This window comes from Monodelphis domestica, chromosome 3, assembly GCF_027887165.1.
Source record: "Monodelphis domestica isolate mMonDom1 chromosome 3, mMonDom1.pri, whole genome shotgun sequence".
Taxonomy (NCBI): Eukaryota; Metazoa; Chordata; class Mammalia; order Didelphimorphia; family Didelphidae; genus Monodelphis; species Monodelphis domestica.
Window position 1 is genome coordinate 488109848 of NC_077229.1, and position 19984 is coordinate 488129831.

Consider the following 19984-nt stretch of genomic DNA (forward strand, 5'->3'; position numbering starts at 1 on the left):
CCACAATCATGATTCAGAGTATCTCTTCAATTACTCATAGGCTCAAGGCTGAGAAAGACTATTCTAGAAAGTTGTCTTTGACAGCTATCTGATTACTCTCCCCATCAACTGTTCAGTCATATTCAGTATATTCAAATGGGACTTTCAAATGGGATATCAAATGGGACACCCCTCAAACATGACAACTTTCAACCATTAATTTTTAGACTTTAAATTCTAGCTATTATTCATTACACACTTATTACTCTCTCCCACTTTCCTCCTCAGACTGCCAGACACGAGATGTAACTTTATTTTACATTGGCACATAGCATTCTTCAAGTAGTTTCTTTCAGAGGCATACGCTACTCCTTCATATTTAAAAAAATACATTCTAGAACTGACCTTGAATGTCACAACATTAACTAAAAATAAATTCATTTTCGTAATTACCAGCATCTTCAGGTGTTCTTATTTCAAACAGCAACAGGTTTTCTTGCTTTTCTTCTATATCTTGTAAAATGGTACAGATGGCCTCATGCTATCAGGTACAAATAAAACACATTTCACTATGGGAGGGGGAATGTTTCTTATGTGACAATTGAAAACATTCCTACTAAAAAAACTCTATGGAGAAAGGTCTGCAAAATGCTCTAAGTGGTTTTCCTATATCCTCTAAGTATATCCAAGTCCACATCATTTATTGATAATGTACAGATAGCTAAACTAATTCTGAAGATTCGAAAATAATTTAATGCACTCCCTAATCTTATTCTAAACATCAGATGCATCAGTTGATCAATAAACCTTTATTAAATGGTTGGTGTATGCAAGGTGCCAATTCTAGGCATTGGAGATACCAAGGCAAAAGGAAACACACCTGCCTTGAAGGAGTTCACTCTTTATAAAAGAAATGACATGTACATTCAGACACACATATATTTTATATATGTATATTGACATAAAGAGATATATATATATATACGTATATAGCAAGGTAATTTGGGAGAAGGCAGGCAGAACAGGAAAGGACTCGGAGAAGGGGGACTGTGAGCTCATCTTTGAAGAGAATTAGAGATTCTGAGAAGCCCAGGTGTGGAAGGGAATACTTTCTAGGCATGGATATATAGGAGGAACAGCAAGTAGACTGGTTTGGCTGTTCTGTAGAGGGTACAAAGTGAAATTTGGAAAAATAAATCTGGAAAGATAGGTTGAAGCAGGTGGTGAAGGGCTTTAAATAACAAACAGAGGAATATGTACTTGACCTCTGAAGCAACAGAGAGCCGTTGGAGTTTACTGACCAGACAAATAATATGGTCAGAACTGTGCATGCATTCCTGAAAAGTAGTATGTAAAGGAAAAGAGTATAAAGACTTTTTTTCCCCACAGTGATTTAAATAATAATTTAATAATTTTGGAGATGTAGTCCCAGAGGGGAAAAAAAAAACCCAAACAAGCAAAAAATCCAACCCCAACACAATAAAAATTACATTGGCAAACTGAATGTCCATGTTAAAGACCTTGGGGGGGGGGGGGGGAGGCAGATAGGTGGCTCAGTGGATTAAGAGCCAGGTCCTGGGTTCTAATGTGGCCTCAGACACTTCCCAGCTGTGTGACTCTGGACAAGTCACTTAACCCCCATTGCCTAGCCCTCTTCTGCCTTGGAACCAATATACAGTATTGATTCTAAGATGGAAGGTAAGGGTTTGAAATTTAAACAAAAAATTTTAAGGTTCATTCTGCTTCTATCAATGCATACATCTAAAAAATTTAATTCTCATATAACCTTAGAGAAAAGTTAGTTAAAAGATACTTATTAAAAACACACATATGCTATAAACTACATACCACAGATCACCGTCATTACCTGCAAGTACTCTCTGGCTATGTTTGTCACTTACTGGAGTTTGGCATCGAGTCACTTATTTGTCCTTGATAACAAAGACAGGCTTAAAATGTAAAGATTCTCTGGAGTGGGGCATGGTTAAGAGTATAGAGCGCTGGGGTCTCTCACAAACTTTTCCTAGTAGCTCCTAAGCATGGGTTCTAGTCCTGATTCTACAGCTAACCTGTGTGATCTTGGGCTTTTCTCCACTTTTGTCTTTGGTGAGGTTGTTAGGATTATGTTCATGGGGTTCCAAAGCACAATTATAACCCATGCATACAGAAGCTAAGAAGAACTCTTTTTTTTTTTTGAAGTTATAACCGTGGTGGCAGAATAGTATCAGTGTAAAATTTGGTAAGAAGAGACCTAAGTTCCCTTACCATCAACACTACCAGGTTGATTTGTCATGAATCAGGATTGTTTAATGATTCTTTTGAAGAAACCAGAATTTGTTCAATGAATCAACTAGTTCACTTTAGCTGCTAGGTAATGAGTGACAGTTTTGAGCAAGTGGACATTTAGACTCTAAGGGTCACAGGAATGTTGGAATGGAGTGCTTTTCTAGCTGTCTGGGACTCTGCGTCCCTGACCCTGTTTCTTTCTCTATCAAATGAGAAGTTTCTAGTATAACAGCTAAGCTTCTTTTTCTCTATGTTATTTTGAGTTTCTAGGATCATAGAAGATTAGAGAATTGTCAAATTAAATGATTGGAGGGTATTCGAAAGTCTAAGTCATGAAAGACTAGAAAGTCAATATAGTATAATGGAAAATGTTCTGGATATGATCCCGGCGCTGCCACTAACATTTTGTATGGCATTAGGTTAGTCACTTAACCACCTTGTGCCTCAGTTTTCTCATCTGCAAAATGTAAAAAGGGACCTCTATGGTCCTATGAGAGGGAAGTTTCAACTGAGTGAAGAGAGAGTGAGCAGCATCAAACAGTTGGTATCCAGGGGGGTATAAAAGAATACTGAATAAAAGAAGAAATGGTTTGGCTTATTTTCTGTTGTTGCTGATTTTGCTTCTCCTATACTCTTACTTATTAATAGCAATTAGTCATTACTGTTTTGGGACAGAGGGCAGCTGCATGGCAAGGGGCACCTTGGATAGAGCATGGGACCTAGAGTCAGGAAGATTCATATTCATGACTTCAAATCTGGCCTCAGATTCTTACTAGCTGTGTGACCCTGGGCAAGTCTTACTTAACCCTGTTTGCCTCAGTTTCCTCATTTGTAAAATGAGATGAAGAAGGATATGTATCCTTCAGTATCTTGGCCAAGAAAACCCCAAATAGAACCATAAAGAGATAGAAACAACTGAATACCACTAATTTGGGGTTAGACAACAAAGATAAGGTCATCTAATAAACTTTTTTGTTTCCTTCAAACAACTGCATAGAGCAATTCTACTCTGTACAGATAGGAAGATGGTGACTAGGGAAGTTTTCCACGACACTCTCCAAGTTTCCTATGATCCCAAGGGTCCAGATGTCCAGGTACTCAAAAAACGACTTCGTAGCATTTTGAACAATTCTAATTCATTACAAATAGACATGGTTGTGTTGGTGACAGAGAACCTAGGCCTCATCTCACCAAATTTTTCTGCTGGACCACATTCTCCTACCACATAACTTCATTATTTTTAAAGGGTTCTTCTTAAAAGCTTTTGTAGATGTGGGCTACAGTTGTATTTTGGAGGCTCCTGGACATAATGCTAATAATCTCATGCAATCTCATGAAAGACAAGGGTGGGGAAAAGAAAGGAACATCGTTTTCTAACTTTTCAAACTCTAAAAAGAAAATTAGTCTTTCATTTCTCTTTCTCATTTCATATCATATTCTTATTTTTACTATATCCTTTCTTATCATTTTTACTTCCTTGAAGGTGTTTGGGAAATTCCTTCCCCTCCCACTTTCTCCCTACCCATGCCACACTCATATATAGACTTGGACTAAGTAAACAAAACATTACAATTCCCAAAGTAAAATAGATTTCTAGATTTAAGGACAAAATTAGGAAAAGGACAAACTACTGAGTTAGGAAGTGCTATCTTGTATAATTACAACTAATGAGGACCCACACATGATGAACAGAACTCATTGTCCACAGCAAACTTTCTCATAAGTAACAATTTCACAGTATGATCTGGAGACATACTGCTGATGTGATGAAGTTGCCTCCCTTGATATCACCAGGAAGCAGTCAATGTAAAATGTAAAAAATGAAAAATAGTCTTGAGAATTAGAACTTGAATTTTTTAAGGGGCTTTTAACAGCCAAGCTTTAAAAGTTTAAAAAAGGGTACTTGAGATTTTTAATGGCTGGAAAGACTTAAGTGGAGGAAAGCAAGAAGTTTCTTTTAAGGACAAAATGAAGTGAAATGTGAATTAACTGGAAGTTGATAATACTGTAGCAGAATTTAACTAAGTATACTTAAAATTATAACTAGGTGCTCTTATTTCTTTTACTATTGCTCCATAGTATATAGGAACTCAAATTTGCCATGCAGAAGGTAATTAGATAAGTAAGTAATTAGGTAAGCAGTTATATGCTTATATTGTTTTCTTACTTAAGAAGGCAGCAGATGTAATGGAAAGATCATCAGTGATACTTGGTTTCAAATCAGACTTCTGACATAAACTAACAGTATGACCCTGGGCAAATCTCTTAATGTCTGTGAGCCTCAGTTGCTTCAGCTGTAAAATGGGTTTATTAACACCTACTATTGTATATTATTTATTTTTTATATATTATATGTATATAATATATAATTATATAATTAACACCTACTAACACTCCTTCTGGATTATTGTGAGGATCAAATCAGATAACATATGTAAAGTATACTGTAAACCTTAAAGCACTATATCAATTATGTTTAATTTTTGTTTTTAGTTATTTGTTTGTTACATCAAAGTTCCCATATATCTCCCTTCTTTCCCATCCTTGCAATAGGAAAGGCATCATTTGGTCCAAAAAAAGGTATATATAAAACTATGTCTCATGTGTTTCTATTTATCAGTTCTTTCTCTAGAGGTGGACATATACAAGTTATTCTTCAAATAATATTTCTGTTGCTGCATATAATGTTCTCTAGGCAAAGTAAGCATAATTATGAAACTTTATGATGTTGCTTTATCATGTCACTGTTATCCACCCCAATTCATCAGCTTATACACAAAAATGAGTGCCCTTGTTCAACCTGTAGCAGCTGCCCAAACTACGTGCATCATGCCTAGGTGTGACTGACTAGCTAGAGAGCATGCATTACAAATTTGGCCTATTAAGTGATGGAAAACTTCACACCCAGAAATTAGACACCAGGAAAGTAGCGCCCTTGATAGGGAACACAAATATCTAGTCACAAGAAAGATATATCCCTCATTGTAAATTAATAAATTGTTTTCTGGTACTAATCAGTTTCATGGGAATGAAGGCAGTAGAAGCAAGTTACTGCAATGCCTAATCCTCCCTAGGTGGGCTGAATGTCAAAGTTCCACACCTGAAGAGCTGAGAGGCCTGACCATGAAAAGTGCCAGCTTGAAAGAGCCAGCTGGCATATTACAAGAAAGCCTAAGTTTCTATGTACATAAAAAAAATTTTTTTTCTGTGTGCATTTTTGAGATAGGGCCAATTGCTTATCACCAAGCCAAACCTGCATGTTACAATTTCTATGTTTGCAGATATTTTTTAAAATTCCACATTCACAGACATATTTATCGTATTTTGAATAGAAACCATTAAAAAGACCCCAAAGTCTTATAAAGATAAAGCTTAAGCTCTCTCTTTTCTAAGCTGTGTAGGTATATTTCCCTTGACAAAAAATACTGGAAGACTATTCCAACCCTTCTTAATTCTAGTACATTTCCCTCTTCTAATTATTTTCTAATTTTCTTGTATATAGTTTGTTTGTACATATTTATTTGTTTGTTATCTCCCACTTTAGAATGTGAAGGCAGGGGCTGCCTTTTTTTCTTTTTTTTTTAAACTCTTACTAGTTGTCTTAGAATCAATACTGTGTATTGGTTCCAAGGCAGAAGAGTGGTAAGTTAGGCAATGGGGGTTAAGTGACTTGCCCAGGGTCACACAGCTAGGAGGTATCTCAGGTTACAGTTGAACCCAGGACGTCCCATCTCTGGGCCTGGCTCTCAATCCACTGAGCCACCCAATTGCCCCCAAGGGGTTGTCTTTTGCCTATTTTTATATCCACACAATGTCTGGCACTTAATAAATGTTTACTGACTGTCTTTATTATATTGACTTTTATAACAATGACTCGTCAAGCCATTGTGCTTCTGACTGATACCAGGTTTATATTTTATGGGTGTTCTTCCTAAAAATAAACCCCAAACTATAGTGGTTTCTCTCTCCCCATCAAACAGCCTAGTTCCTCTTAATGAAGAATTTATTAATTTATTTAAACTGTTGTTGACATTATTTTCAGTCTTAGACCATTACTTGTGGTAATAAGTAGCGCAAGTTTATTACCTGCTGAGTAAAGGAATATAATAACTGGTATTTATCCTCAACTTACTGTTCTCATGCTTTAAAAGTTATGTCTTAATCCTAGTATCCTGAGATTTGGAAACAAGTTCATGCTGACTTTATCCATACCATAGCAGGATAATCCTGCCTGATGATCGAGGGGTATGAGAGTAGAGGTAAGAATGTACTGCCATTATAGTATACCTAAAAGTGAAAAATACAAGTTGTTTTCTTGGTGCAAAGATTACCTGGTTATCGGTGGATTGGGAGCAATTCATTTTTTAGAAGCCTTCCTTCATTATATTAATTAAAAGAAGGTTGAGAATACTCTATAAGGCTTCTTACTTATATCCATGAGAAAATCTTCCCTCCATCAGGACAAGTTTACCTAACAAAATTGGCTTATATATATTAAGAGCATCTATGTTGGCATTTCGATAAATATTTTATTGAATACCTGTTATGCTGCTTTAGTATAGTTTCCCATCCACACAGGCTTCATACACAATCAATTTAGTAGATTAATTATGGGATCCATTAATTTCCTGGTTTCCTTCCAAACTTCCCTATTACTGTCAAGGGCACAAACAAACTCCTAGTCACCCAAGCATGCAAACTTGGTGTCATCTTTGACTCCTGACACCACATACCCCTCATATCTAATATGTGGACAAGTCTTGTCACTTCTGCCTTTACAACATACAACATCATATATGTCCTGTACTCTTCTCACACAGCCACTACCCCAGGATTGGGCTTCATTTCCTCACACCTGGATAAGGCAATGACTTTCTGGTCAATCTCCTTACTTCAAGTATCTTCTTCACTCAAATTTGTCCTACACGTAGCTGCAAAAGCAATTTTTCTGCAAGTTTGACCACATAACCCCTCCACCCCAATCAGTACACTCCAGCAACTCATTACGGAGATTTCTCAAAAAATGCCCGGTTCAGTATTTGACATTTTCACAACCTAGCTCTTCCTACCATTCCAGAAGTCTTCTTACATTTTGCCTCCTTCTACATACATTTTTGTTGACTTTTTGTGACCCCGTTTGAGGTTTTCTTGGCAAAGACACTCAAGTGGTTTGCGATTTCCTTCTCCAGCTTTTATTACAGATGAGGAAACTGAGGCAAAAAGGGCTAAGTGACTAAGTTTGAACTTGGATCTTCCTGACTCCGGTCTGGTGCTCTAGCCCCTGCACCACCTAGCTACCCTCTCCACATTCTTTGCAATCTAGGAACAGTGATTCCTTATTATAACTCCCACACAGCATTCCATCTCTCAATCATATAGCTTTTTTTTATTTTATAATATTTTATTTGATCATTTCCAAGGATTATTCATTAAAGACAAAGATCATTTTCTTTTCCTCCCCCATAGCCGATGCGTGATTCCACTGGATATCACATGTGTTCTTGATTCGAACCCATTGTCATGTTGTTAGCATTTGCATTAGAGTGTTCATTTAGAATCTCTCCTCTGTCATGTCCCCTCAACCGCTGAAGTCAGGCAGTTGCTTTTCCTTGGTGTTTCTACTCCCACAGTTTGTCCTCTGCTTATGAATAGTGTTTTTTCTCCTAGATCCCTGCAGATTGTTCAGGGATATTACACCGCCACTAATGGAGATGGCCATTACGTTCGATTATACCACAGTGTATTAGTCTCTGTGTACAATGTTCTCCTGGTTCTGCTCCTCTCGCTCTGCATCACTTCCTGGAGGTCGTTCCAGTCTCCATGGAATTCCTCTACTTTATTATTCCTTTTAGCACAATAGTATTCCATCACCAACATATACCACAATTTGTTCAGCCATTCCCCAATTGATGGGCATCCCTTCGTTTTCCAGTTTTTGGCCACCACAAAGAGTGCAGCTATGAATATTCTTGTACATGTCTTTTTCTCTATTATCTCTTTGGGGTACAGACCCAGCAATGCTATGGCTGCATCAAAGGGTAGACATTCTTTTATCGCCCTTTGGGCATAGTTCCCAATTGCCCTCCAGAATGGTTGAATCAGTTCACAACTCCACCAGCAATGAATTAATGTCCCTACTTTGCCACATCCCCTCCAGCATTCATTACTTTCCTTTGCTGTCATGTTAGCCAGTCTGCTAGGTGTGAGGTGATACCTCAGAGTTGTTTTTATTTGCATCTCTCTGATTATAAGAGATTTAGAACACTTCTTCATGTGCTTATTAATAGTTTTGATTTCTTTTTCTGAAAACTGCCTATCATGTCCCTTGCCCATTTATCAATTGGAGAATGGCTTGGATTTTTGTACAATTGATTTAGTTCTATAAATTTGAGTAATTAAACCTTTGTCAGAGGTTTCTATGAAGATTTTTTCCCAATTTGTTGTTTCCCTTCTGATATTACTTACATTGGTTTTGTTTGTACAAAAGCTTTTTAATTTGATGTAGTCAAAATTATTTATTTTACATTTTGTGACTCTTTCTATGTCTTGCTTGGTTTTAAAGTCTTTCCCCTCCCAAAAGTCTGACATGTATACTATTCTGTGTTTACCCAATTTACTTATGGTTTCCTTCTTTATGTTTAAGTCATTCATCCATTTTGAATTTATCTTGGTGTAGGGTGTGAGGTGTTGATCAATTCCTAATCTTTCCCACAATGTCTTCCAATTTCCCCAGCAGTTTTTATCGAATAGTGGATTTTTGTCCCAAAAACCAGGATCTTTGGGTTTATCGTGTACTGTCTTGCTGAGGTCGCTTGCCCCCAGTCTATTCCACTGATCCTCCTTTCTGTCTCTTAGCCAGTACCAAATTGTTTTGATGACTGCTTTGTAATATAGTTTAAGGTCTGGGACTGCAAGGCCCCCATCATTTGTGTTTTTTTTCATTATTTCCCTGGATATCCTTGATCTTTTGTTATTCCAAATGAACTTTGTTATGTTTTTTTCTAAATCAGTAAAAAAAATTTTTGGAAGTTCAATGGGTATGGCACTAAATAGATAAATAAGTTTGGGTAGGATGGCCATTTTTATTATATTGACTCGTCCTATCCATAAGCAGTTAATGTTTTTCCAATTGCTCAAGTCTAGTTTTAGTTGTGTGGAGAGTGTTTTGTAGTTGTATTCATATAGTTCCTGTGTTTGTCTTGGGAGGTAGATTCCTAGGTATTTTATTTTGTCTAAGGTGATTTTGAATGGGATTTCTCTTTCTAGTTTTTGCTGCTGAGCTGTGTTGGAGATATATAGAAATGCTGATGACTTATGTGGGTTTATTTTGTATCCTGCAACTTTGCTAAAGTTGTTGATTATTTCAATTAGCTTTTTGGTTGAATCTGTAGGATTCTTTAAGTAGACCATCATGTCATCTGCAAAGAGCGATAATTTGGTCTCCTCCTTGCCTATTTTGATGCCTTCAATTTCTTTTTCTTCTCTAATTGCTACTGCTAGTGTTTCTAGTACAATGTCAAATAGGAGAGGTGATAATGGGCATCCTTGTTTCACTCCAGATCTTATTGGGAATGCATCTAGTTTATCCCCATTGCAGATGATATTAGCTGATGGTTTTTGATATATACTGTTTATTATTTTTAGGAATGACCCTTCTATTCCTATGCTTTCTAGTGTTTTTAATAGGAATGGGTGTTGTATTTTATCAAAGGCTTTTTCTGTGTCTATTGAGATAATCATGTGGTTCTTGTTGGTTTGCTTGTTGATGTGGTCAATTATGTGGATGGTTTTCCTAATATTGAACCAGCCCTGCATCCCTGGTATAAATCCTACTTGATCATGGTGGATGAACCTTCTGATCACTTGCTGGAGTCTTTTTGCTAGTATCCTATTTAAGATTTTTGCATCTATATTCATTACGGAGATTGGTCTATAGTTTTCTTTCTGTTTTTGACCTGCCTGGTTTTGGAATCAGTACCATGTTTGTGTCATAAAAGGAGTTTGGTAGAATTCCCTTTTTGCTTATTATGTCAAATAGTTTGTATAGTATTGGGGTTAACTGTTCTCTGAATGTTTGATAGAATTCACTGGTGAATCCATCAGGCCCTGGGGATTTTTTCTTAGGAAGTTCTTTGATGGCCTGTTGGATTTCCTTTTCTGATATGGGATTATTTAAGAATTCTATTTCTTCTTCTGTTAGTCTAGGCAGTTTGTACTTTTGTATATATTCATCCATATCACCTAAATTGGTGTATTTATTGCCATATAATTGGGCAAAGTAATTTCTAATGATTGCCTTAATTTCCTCTTCATTGGAGGTGATGTCCCCCTTTTCGTCTTTGATGCTGTTAATTTGCTTTTCTTCCTTCCTTTTTTTAATTAGATTGACCAGTACTTTGTCTATTTTGTTTGTTTTTTCAAAGTACCAGCTCCTTGTCTTATTTATTAAATCAATAGTTCTATCACTTTCGATTTTATTAATTTCTCCCTTAATTTTTAGGATTTCTAGTTTGGTTTTCTGCTGGGGGTTTTTAATTTGATCGCTTTCGAGTTTTTTTATTTGCATTTCCAATTGATTGATCTCTGCTCTCCCTAGTTTGTTAATATATGCACTCAGGGATATGAATTTACCTCTGATTACCGCTTTGGCTGCATCCCAAAAGGTTTGAAAGGATGTCTCACCATTGTCATTTTCCTCGGTGAAATTATTAATTGTTTCTATGATTTCTTCTCTAACTAAACGATTTTGGAGTATCATATTGTTTAATTTCCAATTAGTTTTTGATTTGGTTTTCCATGTACCATTACTGGTCATTATTTTATTGCCTTGTGATCTGAGAAGGCTGCATTTTTTATTTCTGCTTTTCTGCATTTGTTTTTGCCATGTTTATGTGACCTAATGTATGGTCAATCTTTGTGAATGTGCCATGTGGTGCTGAGAAGAAGGTGTATTCCTTTTTATCCCTATTTATTTTTCTCCATATGTCTATTAATTCTAATTTTTCTAAGATTTCATTCACTTCTTTTACCTCTTTCTCATTTATTTTTTGATTTGATTTATCTAAATTTGATAATGGTTGGTTTAAGTCTCCCACTAATATGGTTTTACTGTCTATTTCTTCCTTCAATTCTCCTAGTTTCTCCATTAGAAATTTGGGTGCTATATTATTTGGTGCATACATGTTGATTAGTGATATTTCCTCATTATCTAAAGTCCCTTTTAACAAAATATAATTACCTTCCCTATCCCTTTTGATCAGGTCTATTTTTTCTTTGGCTTTATCAGATATCATGATTGCCACTCCTGCCTTCTTTCTGTCAGTTGAGGCCCAGAAGGTCTTACTCCATCCTTTAATTCTGACCTTGTGGGTGTCTACCCACCTCATGTTGTTTTTTGAAGACAACATATGGTAGGGTTTTGGATTCTAATCCATTCTGCTATTCGTCTATGTTTTATGGGTGAGTTCATCCCATTCACGTTCAAAGTTATGATTGTCACTTGTGGACTCCCTGGCATTTTGATATCCTTCCCTAATTCTAACCTTTCTTCTTCAGTTCTACCTTTTAGTCCAGTGATTTACTTTAAATCAGTCCCCCTTGTCCCCTCCCTTGATATGTTTCCCTTTCTAGTCCCTCCCTTTTTGTTCCCCCCTCCCCCCTCTTCTTTCCTCCCTTTTTTGTGTTCTCTCCCTCCTATCCCCCTTGGTTTTCCCTTCTCCCTTCCCTTGTTGGGTAAGATAGAATTCAAGATCCCAATGGATCTGGATGTTCTTCCCTCTCAGAGTTGATTTCCCTGAGAGTAAGGTTTAAGTAAAATCTCTCTTCCTCTCCTTCTTATAGGAGTTTTCTTCCCCTCCCCTTCCCGTGTGAATCTTTGTGTGAGAAAGATTATTCTATTTGGTCTTTCTTTTCCCCCTATTTACACATTACATTTCCCCCACATGTTAGTATACATAGATTGATATAAATGTAGTCCTTATAGAAGAGAGTTTGAGTAAAAGAAAAAGATAACATTTTTCTCCTTTTCCCTTTCCTTCATATTTACCTTTTCAGGTATTCCATGCTCTTTGTTTTTCGATATCAAACTTTCCACAGGGCTCTGGTCTTTTCTTTGCAAAAAGTTGGAAATCTTCTATTTTGTTGAATGCCCATACTTTCCCTTGGAAGTATATAGTCAGTTTTGCTGGATAGCTGATTCTTGGTTGAAGACCCAGCTCTCTTGCCTTTCTGAAAATCATGTTCCATGCCTTACCATCATTCAGAGTGGAACTTGCAAGGTCTTGTGTGACCCTAATTGGCATTCCTTTATATCTAAATTGTCTTTTTCTGGCTTCTTGTAGGATTTTTTCTTTTGTTTGAAAGCTTTGGAATTTGGCAATTACATTCCTGGGAGTTGTCTTTTGGGGATTTAGTGTAGAGGGTGTTTTGTGAGCTCTTTGAGTGGCTGTATTGCCCCCTTGTTCTAGAATCTCTGGGCAATTTTCTTTGATTATATCTTGTATTACGATGTTGAGTTTGCTATTTATTTCCGGCTTTTCTGGAAGTCCAATTATTCTTAAATTATCTCTTCTCCCTCTATTTTCCAAATCTGTCACCTTGTCGGTGAGATATTTTATGTTCTCTTCTAATTTCTTGGTCTTTTGGCTTTGCTTTATTAATTTTTGCTCGTTGTCTTCAAGTTGCCTGATTCTGACTTTTAAAGTCTGGTTTTCCTTTTCACTTTGGTCAAACTGGTTTTATAGATGTGTGAATTTCTTTTGCATTATTTCCCACTTTTCCTCCCAGAAGGCTTCCATCTTTTTGATCATTTCTGATTCAAATTCTTCATGGGTTTGTGGAGAGTTTCCATTTCCTTTGGAAGGTTTCAGAGCATTTGCTTGTGTTTCCTCTTCTATCTCCTCTGTATTTTGTATTTTTGCTCCATAAAATGTATCCAAAGTCGCCCCCTTCTTCTTGTTTTTTCTTGGAATTTTGGGGCTTTTGTGCTTCTGTGGAGTTTGCCATCTCTATCTGAGTGGGGAGGACTAGCTTTTCTCATATCTGTCTGGTGTTCAGAGGTTTTAGCCCTAGGCAGATTGTCCGTTCTATGCAGTTGTTGTTCTGTCTTCCCAGGGAAGCCAGGAATTGCTGGTGTTTCCGTGTTACTGCCCTCCTCAGTTCCCTCCCGATGCTTCTCCGTTGCCTTACTTCCACGCTCTGAGCCTGGCTTGGCCCTTTCCGGGTGGTGTTTGTTTCTGTGCCTTAGCCGGCCAGGAGAGCCAGCACTCTGAGGGGGGAGGGGCCGCGGCTTCCCGGAGCTCAGAGGGCTCCTGATAAGATTAACTTTCTCTGGGTTGAACTGAGTATGCTTTGAGGCAGGGACCTCCTCCTGTCTCTCTCTGTTTCCCTGCTGTCTGGGTGCCCCCTCGACTGGGTCAGGTTATTTTCAGGGTGAGGCCTTCAGCTCTGAGGCCCTTTTGCCAGCCCTGAGGGTTACTGTTGTTTCAGATGACCCTGCACTCTGAGGGGGAGGGGCCGTGGCTTCCTGGAGCTCCGAGGGCACCTGATAGGATTAACCTCGGACTGAGTATGCCCTGAGGCAGGGACCTTCAGTGAGACTTAAATGGAAGAATCTGGTCAGGGGGTTACAGGTTCCCCCTCTCCCCCACCCCCGCTTCCTTGCTGTCTGGGTGCCCCCTCGACTGGGTCAGGTTGTTTTCAGGAAGAGGCCTTCAGGATAGCCGGCCCTAAGGCTCTGAGGTTCCCTCTGCTGCCTCGGACTCAGTGCTCTGGGTTGGGGGGATGGGTCCTGGGACCTTCCTTCTGCCTACCCCTTAGGTCCGAGCGATCTCGGGTTCTGGCTTTTGGGGGGGCTGTACCTTTTGATCCAGGTCCAGGTCCAGGAGGAGGATTCCCGGGGTCTATGCTGTTGTTTGTTTTGAATTTCGGTGCCTTAGGAGCATATAGTTTGAGTTCGGTAGGGAAGGGTTTCTGGAGATCTGAACTTTAGCTTTCTCTAAGCCGCCATCTTGACTGGAAGTCGAATCATATAGCTTTTTATTGGCTATATTCCATGCCAGGAATCTTCTACCTCCTTACTCCACCTATAGTCCGGGTTTCTTTCAAGTCTTAGCTCAAATTCCACCTCTGCAGGAGGACTTTTCTGTTATTCCTCCCCCACCCCACCTCCTTCTGAGGTATTTAGTTGTTTGCATATCTTCCCCATTATAATGTGAACTCCTTGACAGTTAAACAAATTCTGCAACTAATCACAAAATTCTGATTTTATTTAACACGGGCATAATAGGTTTATTCAGGGACCATACATTTACCCTTCTTTATGTTCCTCAGTGCTTAGTAACTAGGTGGTATAGTGGGTAGAAAGCTGGACCTAGAGTCAGGCTAACCTGAGTTCAAATCCAGTCTCAGACACTTATTAACTATGTGACTTTCATTAACCTATTTAAACTCTGTCTGCCTTAGCTTCCTCGTCTGTAAAATAGAGGTACTAACAGCACCTACTTCATAGAGTTGTTGTGAGGATAAAATGAGATAATACTTGCAAAGCACTTTGCAAGTCTTGAAACATAATATAAATGCTAATTATTTTTACTTTTATAGGATCTGGAATATAGTAAACACTTGATAAATGCTTGTTGGCTGATTGACTGGTGGATTAGTGAAGGCTCATCTGTGCAGTGGTGGTAGAGCAAACAGAAGTATTATAAGAATCATAGTTATTTGAGGAAGAATGGGATGATGGCAATGGTAGAGAAGTCAAGATAAATGATAGGGACAACAGTATATTAACTATTTTGTATTATTATGTATTGCTGATCCCTTCTAATAAACAATATACATAATTCAGAGTTAATCATATAATTTCTTCTTGGTACATTATAGTATTTGAATGTACCATATGTCTGCTTTAAATGAAAAAGAATAATGTCTTCAGATTTTTTCTTATGACTCAGCAAATGCTGCCCAAAAGTAATTCTGGCTGGCACAACAGGACTGGAATTTTCTGCCTTGAGGAATATGAGAGAGATAAATTTCACTCACCATGGGAGCTCTTTCTCTTGTCGAATCTCCGTGTGAAAATGAAAGTGGACCAGCACTTTTAGACTTGCAGCCAGAAGACTGTTTTTGTGTTTTTAACCTTGAAAGTTTTTCTGCTTTTATGAAAAATAAGAAAATGTAATAAGTAAATAGAAGAATTCAATTCCTCTTTATGTACTATAATGGAAATAGGAATGATACCATTAAACAAAGTATGCAACTAATCATAAAATTCTGTTCTTTGCTAAGATGTTAGACTAATTTCTTTCAAAGCTCAGATCAAGTTGATCTACAGAAGGTTTTTCTTGATTCCCCCATATTCTAAAGCTCCTCCAATTCGTTTCCATCCCCACTAAATTACCTTATATTTATTTTCTTTATACTACATTTTATATACATTTGCATGTATACATGCTTTCTGCTCTGATAGAACATAAATTTCCTGAGGGGAAGGACTGTTTTATTTTTTTTCTTCAGTTGTCCTCTGTAATAATGTGGTTGTGTAGAGAGAGAGAAGAGAGGGAGAGAATGGAGTCTTCCTTCCCTCAAGGCAAGGACAAAGAAGGAGGAGATGAGGTTATAGTTAAGCCAAAAAACAGAAGGAGGGCGAGTCTGTTTTCCCCCCCTTCAAGCCTCTCTGGTTATGTGTCTCACTGTGTCTGCCTTTTCTCTCTCTATTGTTAGGCTCTTCCTAAATGATAAACTTCTTCCTTTTAGGGAGAGAGAAAGGTCACTTCTCTCTCCCCTCAGCTGTGACTTCCCTTCACTGAGGCTTGAGTCAGTTAAAGGGTTTTGATAACAGGTTTATTCTATGAAACAAAAATGAAGGACAAGGTTGAAATGGATGGTAGGTTGAGTTTAAAAGCAAAGAGGGAGGAAGGAATCCCTACCTAGATAAACCCTTCCCCCAAAGTTAGGCAACTCAGGTTTGGTGGCCTGAGCCCCTGGGGGGTTCAGAGCAGTGAACCCTGGCTTTTGGCACAGCACAGCAGGTGTCTTAAGTTCAGGGTAAAGGGAGATTGTGACAGGTCTTCTTGTGAACTACTTCCCTCTTTAGGTCCTTGCCCACTTGTTGATCTGGGAGGATTGGGATCAGGTTTCAGGGAGGAAAAGGTTTCTGGGATGGGGATTCAGTCAAAGAATGGACCTTCTCCTTAGTAGGTCTCTCAGGGTTTGGTTTTGTTTTTTCCTTTCAGAGTTCCAAACCTTCTCTCTATGCCCAACCCCCACTGCTGATGGAATCCTTGCAGCTCCACCAGGCTTTCCTTCTAAAAGTCTCTGGATTTCCTCTCTCTCACACCTCTTTGGGTCCTTTAGTGCAGTTCCTAATACATAGCAAGCATTTGATAAATGCTTGATGATTGACTAACTGACTGATATTGATTTGAATTAATTAACTAAAGTCTATTCTAAATCAGTGATCTACCTATATTATTGAGTATTTGTAAAGAAATGCAGTCGAATTACATTCAAGCACACATAGACAGTAACAGCTAACAAAATGTAGTCAGATCCCCTCGGTCCTACATAGTTAATATACACTACTCATTATATATTATATCAGTGTGAGCACTCCCTCCTCTATTCCACCTCTAAACTTAGAAGATGGATGGCCTTTGAGAATTGCTGAGGCCAAAAACAATTCATCCCTCTGTTGCCAATCTGGTGATGAATCTCTCTAAAAGTTAGTTAAGCTTGGACTTTGGAGTTATCCAGTTCATCGCTAGGCCCATATCTGGAGCCTTGCCAGCTTGACAGAACTTGGCAGACTTCCGTATTACTGACAGTCACGGGTAACAGGCTACACAGTTCTTATCTTTTCATTAACTTCATTATTCATATGTTGCCAATATGGTTTTAAACTGGATTGAAATAGCTGCTTTCTCACATTGAATAGTTTGTGTGTTCAAGGGCTACTTTATTACTTAATTAGCTGAGACTCTTTTCTGTAAGGCAAAGAGCTCTGTCCTGTCCTAACCTGTCTCATGTTTTGTGAAAACAATGCATCTGTGAAGATGCGCTGTAAATTATAAAGTATGGTAGAAATGAGCAGAAGCAGTAGGACAAAATGGACCGAGAGCTGGGCCTGACACCCAGGAACTTTTGAGGTTATAAGTCAGAGAGAAGATGTCAGACTTCATGGGTAAAGTGAATTTCCATACTCAGGAGTTCTTTCTACCAAGGAAATCACAGATTCTGACCATATCCTCATAGAAATGTAAGATTATTAGTAGCAATCCTATATTCTGTTCCATAAATAGACACACCTTATCTTCTGGCCCTGGTCACCTTCTCTGGCTCTTCCCTAAGCCTGGAATGCTCTCCCTGTCATTACCTCCTGGCTTCCCTGGCTTCTGTCAAGTCCTAGATAAAATTTCATCTTCTACAGGTCTTTCCCAATATCTCTTAATTCTAATTCCTTATTTCTTTTAATTATTTAGTAGCTTGCTTGTACATATTTGTTTGCTTTATTGTCTTCCTGACTATTCTTTACATGACAAAATACTCTTGTTTTTTTACACTCATTATTTACACCAAGCAGAGGTTTGCATCAACCTAACCAGTACAAAATCAGCATGAAGCCAAGGCTAGTTAAAAAGCAGTTACTAAGCACTGGTTGCCATGTGCCAGGCACTGTGTTAAGTGCTAAGGATATAAAGAAGAGCAAAACAAACAAACGGATTTATGCTCTCAAAGAAATGAGGAGGAAGACAGTTCCAGGTATGGGGGTCAGGCAGTGAAAATGCCCAGAGTCAAGGGATGTCTATGTTCTCCTCCATTTGGCTTGTGAGCTCCTTGAAGGGAGGAACTGTATTTTTCCTCTTTTGGTAAGTTCGGATCTTAGTACAGACCCTGGCACATGGCTTGTTTCCACTGAGGAGCAGCAAGGAGGCTGGTGTCATTGGATTGCAGAGTATGTGGACATGAATAAGGTTTAATAAGGCTGCAGAGATAGAAAGGGGCCAGACAATAGAGAGCTTTAAAAGCCAAACACAGGATTTCATATTGGATCCTGGAGGTAAAGGAACCACTGGAGTTTACCCATTGGGGGGAGAAAGTAACATGCTCTTTAGAAAGATAAGTCTTGACAGCAGAGTGGAATCTGGAATGATGGTATCTGAATCCTGTTTTCTTTATAGTTTAACCCTCTTTCCTCACTAAACCTTTCAGACATACTCACCTGGGAGCTCACTGGAGTGTACAGCTCAAAAATAAACCCTCCCTTTCTTTAACTCACTGTCAAGAATGCTAATTGTGAACTAGCCAAGACCCGAGCCCAGACTGTATTTCTATATGGAAAGACAGTAATCGGGAACACCTACTTTCCCCCCTCCTCTAAACCAGCCTATACTGAAGACCAGGGAAGAGGTGACCCAAAGCAGTGTGGGTCTACATAAAATGGAAAATAAGATTGTTCTCAAATGTCTGTGCATTTATAGACTTATGGGGATTCAGTCCTGGGAAGGTCCTTGGAAATTATCTCATTCAATCCTTTTTTTTTTGCAGATAAGTAAACTGAGGTAGTGAGATATTAACTGATTTTTTTAATCCCCAAAGGCTTAAAATGGCAGATGTTCTGATATAGATAATCCACACATTTTAAGAAAAAATACCTCAAAACATTTACACATCTGCATACAAAGATTTAAAGTTGTTTACCTTACTTTAAGGAAATATGTTCCAAAATTTTGTAATCTTTATCTCTTATTAACTTTTAAGAATTCCATCTTTTAGTGGTGACCACATACTTCTGGGAAATACTATGAAACAAATCTTAAATCAATCAAAACATATTTATTATATGGTAACCATGTCTACTTACTCCTGTGCTAAGCATAATTAGAGGAACTGCATTTTTCCTCATGGAGCTTATGCTAACATAACCTGCGAGACAACAGATTCCAGGTGTGTGTGTCTGTGTGTGTGTGGTGTATGTGAAATATTTCAGTGATAAGAGTAAAATATTAGAATTTCATGTTAAAATATAACACTACTGGGGCTGCTAGGTGACAGTGCAAAGAGTATCAATTTATAGTCAAAAGGCCCTGAGTTCAAATCTGGCCTCAGACACTTCCTAGGTGTGTGACCCTGAACAAGTCACTTAACCCCCATTGCCTAGCCCTTACCACTCTTCTGCCTTAGAACCAATACACAGAACTGATTCTAAAGTGGAAGGTAAGGGTTTTACAAAAAAAATTTAAAAATAAAAATATGAATTAATGAGCTGGAAATTCAACCAAATATGGAAATGTTCATTTCCAAAAAATAAGCAAGAGCCTTTCACAACTAAATATAAGAAACATCTTCCCCTATAGAAAGCAAGTAATATGAACATTTTTTAAAAGTATAAGTTTTGCTCCCCCAAGCCAGGGATGGTTCTTAATTTGAGCTTCACAGATCCCAAGATTTCTATTGAGAAATTTCATGGAGTCTGTGAACTTAAATAGGAAAAATTAGCTTCACGAATCTCTAATTGAAATTTACTTTTTTTTTCAATCATGAAAACTATCTAGAAAACCATTATTCTGAGACGAGTTTCAGAGGTCTCATCAGACTGCCAAAGGGATCCATGACACCAACAAAAAAGTTAAGAACCTTTGCCCTGAACAAAGATTAGATATATAAATACATACATACATATGTCTTTGTAGATACACATATTTATATGTATACATATATT

At 38.0% G+C, this 19984-nt stretch overlaps 1 protein-coding gene across 1 annotated transcript in view; it reads right to left on the reverse strand.

Moving 5' to 3' along the window:
* The window catches only part of ANKRD31 (ankyrin repeat domain 31), a 186213-nt gene that overhangs the window by 70794 nt on the left and 95435 nt on the right, over positions 1-19984 (reverse strand). Inside the window, exons 19-20 of the mRNA XM_056821110.1 lie at positions 15307-15419; positions 433-520 (exon numbers count right to left, since the gene is read on the reverse strand). Of these exons, the coding sequence (XP_056677088.1) occupies positions 433-520; positions 15307-15419 (201 nt within the window). The remainder of the gene's footprint in view (positions 1-432; positions 521-15306; positions 15420-19984) is intronic.